Source organism: Amphiura filiformis, chromosome 1 (assembly GCF_039555335.1).
Source record: "Amphiura filiformis chromosome 1, Afil_fr2py, whole genome shotgun sequence".
Lineage (NCBI taxonomy): Eukaryota > Metazoa > Echinodermata > Ophiuroidea > Amphilepidida > Amphiuridae > Amphiura > Amphiura filiformis.
The window spans coordinates 170,208-177,475 of NC_092628.1; the positions used below are offsets into that span (position 1 = coordinate 170,208).

At 42.9% G+C, this 7,268-nt stretch overlaps 1 protein-coding gene across 1 annotated transcript; it reads left to right on the top strand.

The window, feature by feature from the left end:
• Nucleotides 1-4,937: 4,937 nt before the first annotated feature.
• Nucleotides 4,938-5,450, top strand: LOC140168780 (uncharacterized). The gene has a single exon (XM_072192192.1). The coding sequence runs from the start codon at nucleotides 4,938-4,940 to the stop codon at nucleotides 5,448-5,450; it is 513 nt and encodes a 170-aa protein (XP_072048293.1).
• Nucleotides 5,451-7,268: the final 1,818 nt, after the last annotated feature.

Here is a 7,268-nt window from a genome sequence, read left to right on the forward strand (position 1 = left end):
ATCTATAACAATGACAAAGGTAGCCAGATATGGACTTTGATTATTTTTCAAATCACTATATTGGCCTTTAAATGACCAGACTTGTTTATAAGCATTTTTCAAAAACAGTGTTAACCTTGCCAAAAAATTAGTGGCAATAGATTCAGTAATATTCAGATACTAGTGGAGTCGGAATATGGGTTCCCGTGCGCGCATGTGTATTTTGATATTCGAGGATGCTGAACAAAAACGTTTGGGTCCAACAATTGGGATATACAGGGTGTATCAAAATTAAGTATACATTTTGAAAAATGCTGAAAAAAATATTGATAGCTGAAAAATCACTGGCATGTGACCAATAATAAGGATTTGGTTGCTACTTTTGTGAACCGAGTACAAAAACCAGTTGCGCGAAGTCAATTAAAATCAAAACAACGTACAAATCACAAAAAAGTCTCACCACTTTCTTTACTGTTTACAGTTATTGACAGTTTTAGTCTTAATCTTCCACATGCCCACAATTCTTCTGTATGCAGATTTCGGTTCTTCTCAACATGGCGTTCACACCACGTCTAATGAGAGGTCTGTCCTGCCTGAGAATGTCAACTTGTGCAATTATGCGTCTCTGAAGTTCATCAATATGGCTTGTGAAAACATTTAATGCAAAGTATGCTTCATCGCCAATGATGACATCTTCCAGGAAACGTAGAGGACGGGCAAGAAGCCACTGACAGAACACATTGCGACATTTGTGATCTGCTTGCTAAAGTCGATGTCTCCTTATCGTCTGATAGGGATGAGATCGCAAGTCATAAACGAGTTATTCTGTTAAAGGTTGCAGATGGTATTCCAAGTCCATTTCGGTGGCAGCTAATTTGACCTCCTGCTTGCACCGCCTGCAGAGTGTTACGGACTGCTTGGGGTTAATTGTTTAAATATTTGTAATTATAGAAGTTTTATCTTCTCTAAGAATTTTAGATCATAAAGATAGCACATTCTATTCAGAAGTTACATGATTCTAAAGGAAAGTAGGTGTTTTTACACTTTTCATCATAACGCTGGATCAGTAGCGCACCATTTTCAAAGCTCTATTTTACTGCAAATACCTTGTGAGGATGATAAGTTGAAAATTATGGAAATGATTAATATTTTCCTTGCTTTTTTCTTCATTCAAAATATATATAAATGTTATAATCAATATTTATTGCTTGAGAGTAATATTATTGACTTGAATAATTCAGGTGGGGTGAAAGAAGTTTGTGTATCAACACCATCCAGGGCGGTAATTTAAATTGTATTATTGAGATTACTAAGTAGATGGTGTGGCAGAATGGCTATAGAGTGTAGACAGTGTAGGTTAGTTTAGACCTGGTAAAAATTATTGGAATGGCTCCACAGTATTCCACACTTCACTGTGCATTCATAGTTAAGAATCACTGGTCGACACGAATCTACGGAGAAGTGCAGAGAAGATTTAGGAAACCGTTTCTAAGAGCAAGGCGTATATCCCATGCAAACATGCTATAACTTGCAATGCTTCAAAATTTGATATGGGCAGTTACAGAATGGACCCATCCCAGGTGTTAAGTTCTTTCAAGATAGGGCTTCACCTCACACTACAAGAGTCTTAAGGCAGGGACTTCAGGAACTATTTTTCTAAAAGCATGTGTAAAGCAATTTTATGTTATGTATACTGAGGAGTATGTTTGCAATAAATGGTCCAAGCAGTGAACCTAGTTATCTTGTGTTGTGTAAGTAAAACCATGATTACGTCGATCTTCGTTTAAATGACAATAGCTCTCAGATGCATCAACCTATCAACTTCAGATTAATAGATCAATAAGTTAGCATATGCCCCTTTCTATTTGTAGTACAAAAACTATATTAATTAGCAATTTTTGATATATTTTTGAAAATGTCACATAGCCCGGTACCAATCATTTTGATACACCCTGTAGCAGATCTTCCAGTTCGGGGGGTTACAATGATCTGTTCAGATTACGACTCGTTACAGTAATCTAATACTTCGCAACATTATTGTAAATATTGCCACGTGAAGGGGGTGTGCATTTGAGTACTGACGGAATCTCCGAATCACTTCTGCTAGACGCTGGGTTCGATGGTACACTGCAACAAGGAAGGCCCTTTGCTCTGGCGTGTACTGTGGACACGGCTGTTTGATGTATATAGAATTGGCTTCATTATTAACTAAATGCAAACTATAGATGGAGCTATTTATCCTGAATTATATTTCTGTATTTGCAAGGGTTAGGTGATTAATACAGCCATTAAAACAGCTGGAATAGGTGAAAGAAGCAAGAAGGAAATTTTATAAACATATTTTATCAAACAATCAAAGGAATTATTTGTATTAAAAGCTTGAAAGGGTAATTTCCAGTAACTAAATAGCGCCACCAATTTTGTCATTAATAGATACATTTTATATCCGAAAAAGCTTTAAAAATACTCTAAAAGTGAATAATTTTGTAAAAGAGGGGAAATTAAAGTTGAGAACGACTCAAAAGCATCTGTATACATTAGCACGATATCACTTTTAGCCTAACTTTTGGTATACATGATGTTTTGTTTGAAAAACTAATAAATGATCCCATCAAACAACCGTGTGGAGTATCAATTTTAATGTTGCTATTCTCCTTGTCAAGTAAAACCTAGCATATGTAAGGAGATAGTTGCCCAGATATACCAAAAGTCACGTGTTATGTAACTCACACAGAATTGGAACCCTAACAATGAGGACAAATGATCTGAACACCTGCATGTTTCTCTTGACTGCACAACAATAATAAGCACCAGTCATTTAAACCCAATTGAATTCGCGCAGGGGGGAGGAGTCGATGACCTTCACGTGGTCTCCCCTGTTAACTCGCTAAAACGAGAACCAACATCGACAATGAGTCAAGGAAGAAAGCGACATATCGCTAGTCAACGCAGTGTTACCCAGGAGCAGCGCCGTGACCCTGAGCCCAGCTTCGCGTCCTTCTCAGGACGGACAGCTACTGCTGTCGAAGGTTACGGTGTAACGACGTTGCAACTGAACGTAGAAGGCCTCACCCCTGCCAAGATGAACATCATTGAGCAGCTGGCAGTCAACAACAAAGCCATTGTGATCCTTCTCCAAGAAACACACCGTGAAACCAATGAAAAGCTAACTCTACCCAACTTCTCACTGGCAGGCTACATTCCAAGCAAACACCACGGACTAGCAACCTTCATCAGCCAAGACACAGATGACTGGTCTTTTGAGGCCCAGTCATCACCCGACTCTGATACTGAATGGATCGCTGTGAAAGTGCTTGGCATCAACATCATCAATGTGTACAAACCACCTCCAGTACGCCTGACCAACGCATCTCTACCTCATTATCCAGCACCATGTGTATACGCAGGAGACTTTAACTGCCAGCACACTGACTGGGGCTACTCTCGCAAGAATAGTGACGGGACTTGCCTCGCGGAATGGGCTTCTACCAACAACCTGACCCTCTTGTTCAATCCTAAGGAACCTGACAGCTTCTTCTCAGGACAGTGGAATACTGGCACCAACCCAGACCTGGCATTTGCTGAACCCAGCCAAGGAAACCAACTCCCTGTGCGTAAAATCCTGGACAAGTTCCCAAGATCTCAGCACCGACCATCTCTGATAACCCAACCTGCTCTGGTATCTCCAACAGCTAGCAAACCAGTAAAGCGGTGGAACTTCCGGAAAGCAAAGTGGGACAAGTTCTCTGCCGAGGTCGACCAGCGTGTTACCAAACTACCACCACCAGAGAGTGATGATATTAACACCACATACTCAGCCTACTGTAACTTGCTCATAGATGCAGCCAAGTCGTCGATCCCAAGGGGGTTCCAGAAGAGCTACATCCCATGCTGGGACGATGAGTGCCAAGCTCTGTATGAAGACTTTACCTCGGCTCCATCGAAAGAAGAATCTGACTCCTGTGCTTCCACTCTCCTCACAAGACTGGATGAGAAACGCAAAGAACGCTGGATCGAGACTGTGGAATCAATCGACTTCACCTACTCAAGCAGAAGGGCCTGGCAAACCGTCAACCGCCTGACAGGCAGATCAACACCAAACGCCGGAAAGTGTCCAGTAACTGCGAACGCCATCGCCAGCGTACTTGTGAACAATGGCCGCTTCACCAACCCTGACCGTGATCACTCCAGGCGGGTTAAGAAGGAAGTGTCTGATCTTTGGAAGATGCCATCCACCTCCGATCTCTGCAGCGATTACACCATGCAGGAAGTAGAAGATGCTTTGAAACTACTCAAAGCAGGTAAGGCACCTGGACCAGACAGTATCCACCCAGAATTCCTCCATCATGCTGGCTCTGCTGCAACCAACTGGCTATGCAAGTTCCTGTCATCCTGTATGAAACGATGCAAGATACCAAAGATTTGGCGCAAGGCAACTGTCATCGCACTACCCAAACCTAATAAGCCAAAGGATGACCCTAAGAGCTACCGTCCAATCTCTCTACTCTGCATCCCCTACAAGCTACTGGAGCGCCTGATCCATAGCCGTATCAACCCGATTGTAGACCCACAGCTTCCTCACGAGCAGGCCGGTTTCCGTCAGGGCAGATCAACAGTGGACCAGGTCACCCTCCTCACCCAAGACATCGAAGACAGCTTTGAAGGGAACCAGAAGGCTGGTGCTGTATTTGTAGATCTCACAGCAGCATACGACACCGTGTGGCACAGAGGCCTGATATGCAAACTCCTCAAGCTCATACCAGACAGACGGATGGTGTCCTTCATCGTGCAGCTAATCTCGAACCGCAACTTCATTCTTAAGACCAGCGACGGCCAAGCTAGCAGACAACGATGACCTGCCCAATACCATTGCTAAGAAGTATGGATACGCAGATGACCTGGCAATCCTGAAGTCGGGCAACTCTTGGGACACAATTGAGAGAGCGCTCAGCCTAGACATGGACACCCTAGATACTTACCTCTACCAATGGCGGCTCAAGCTAAGTGTTGCTAAGACTGTCTCGTCTGCATTCCATCTCAACAACAGGGAAGCCAACAGAGAACTCAATGTAACCATCAAGTCCAAGCGACTGAACTTCGAGGCTTGCCCCACGTACCTAGGAGTGAAACTGGACAGAGCCCTCACCTACCGGCAGCACTTGGTTAATCTAAGGGACAAGGTCACAGCAAGATGCGCATTGATTCGTCACCTAGCCGGCACCAGCTGGGGAGCAAGCACCAAGACCCTCAGAACATCAACCCTGGCCTTGGTATACGCACCAGCAGAATACTGTGCACCAGTATGGAGCAGGAGCCACCACACCCACCAGGTAGACACAGGTCTAAATGAAGCTATGCGCACTGTGTCAGGATGTCTGCGACCAACTCCAACTGAACAGCTTCCGGTTTTAGCAGGAATCCCTCCGCCGGACATCAGAAGGAAAGCAGCCTCCGTAGCTATAGCACCCTGAAGAACCAGGACACCTCCTTCATGACACCCTGTCAAGAGCTAGGAACAGTGAGGGGGAAAGCAGGAGATTGATATCCAGGAAGCCGTTTGCTCAACAAGCAATAGACTTGATGAAGACAACACAGCCTAACCAGACAGCCAAGGACTGGACAGCTAAGGCATGGAAAGACCAATGGCTTCAGTCTTCCTCACCACTCCAGCGTTTTGTCACAGACCCAACAGACACCATCCCAGGCTTCAATCTACCCAGGTCTGCTTGGACAAAATTAAACCGCCTGAGAAGTGGAGTTGGACGCTTCAATGCCAACCTGTTCCAATGGGGCTTAAAGGAAAGCCCAGCATGCGAGTGCGGTAGTGAGGAACAAACAGCCGACCACATCATCTCATCCTGTCATCTCCATAGACCACCGAATGGTATCTCCGGCCTGATTGAAGTCGACGAAGCCACCAGGGACTGGTTGATGCATACTGGGCTTGAAATTTAATGAAATTTATTGTTTTGGCTTTTATATCTTGTTTCTTCCTGACATACGCAAGAAGAAGAAGAATTCGCGCAACTACATTTTGTACTCGGCTCCCAAAAGTAGCCACCAAATCCTTATTAATGGTCACACGCCATTGATTTTGCAGCTGTAGGAGGACAAGATGTTGATTAAGTTATCAACTAGAGAATTTTGACCAAAGACTTTTTAATCTGGCGGCATTTTTCAAACTGTATACTCAATTTTGATACACCCTGTATGGGGACTCTTAGTAGAGGGCGTTCTTCAATTTTAATATATGGTTGGAAGTACAAAAGTAAAGGTTATTTCAGTATAGTAGCAAAATATTATGCACTTACAGAAGCGTCTAACACTGAAAATGGATGAGTTGTTTAGACTTCTTTATTCACGAGTGTGCCCAAGAACGCGAGCGCGATTATTAAAAATGACGGCCAAATGTGCATTAATTAACAATCTAGAACGTAAACTAGTACTACTTCTTTGGCAGAAAATGAAGAGAGCATATGAAATTCTGTCAGGAGAAAGCGATGGAGCATGTCCTTGTTTGTTGTATTCTTGAAGAAATTTTTGAATCCTTGAGCTGATGGCATTAGAAAAATATTAGGATTGTCTTTGACGAAACTTGAGCCTATGCAAACTCAGCCACATTAGAGTACCGTCTATGTGTTGTAAACTTTATCAACAATGAAAGTGGGATATCTGTTAAGAGGAGGGGCAGTTTTAAAAGAATATGAGGAAAAATGCAAGGAATCTGCCATGTTTACTATGATGAGTTGTCACATAAAAAGTACAAAAAATATGTTATTTAGTACATTTTCAAATCGAAAAATGCATCGAAACTACACTTTTTTCACTCTTTCACAAAAAATTGAACTAATGGAGAGCAGTATAGGACTTCATTCTTTCCAAACACCATGTGAAATGACATATTTTTACATACGTATTCACAAGATTCGAAGATATTTGTCAATTCCGTAATGTGTTTACATTGCGAAGTCGGTACCAGTCCCGAGGTCACTGCAGTGTGTCAATTCAGAATATGAACGCTGCTTGCGTGACCTGCTGGCTGACTGATTCGTGTATATAATTTTGTACTTTGCACTTCAGTCGTGTATTTATCAACAGGCTTTCGCCCGTTATTGGTCTGACCAGAATCGCAAGAGAGGACGGCTTTGGGGCCCACATTGCGACACCAAATTACTCGTAACCTCGCTCGTACAACGTGAATGTGATCTTATCCTGAAATTATTCAGCACAACCGCAGCAACGTTTCACCATTTTCTTGTTATTATGAAACATAACTAGTCATGGAGGTA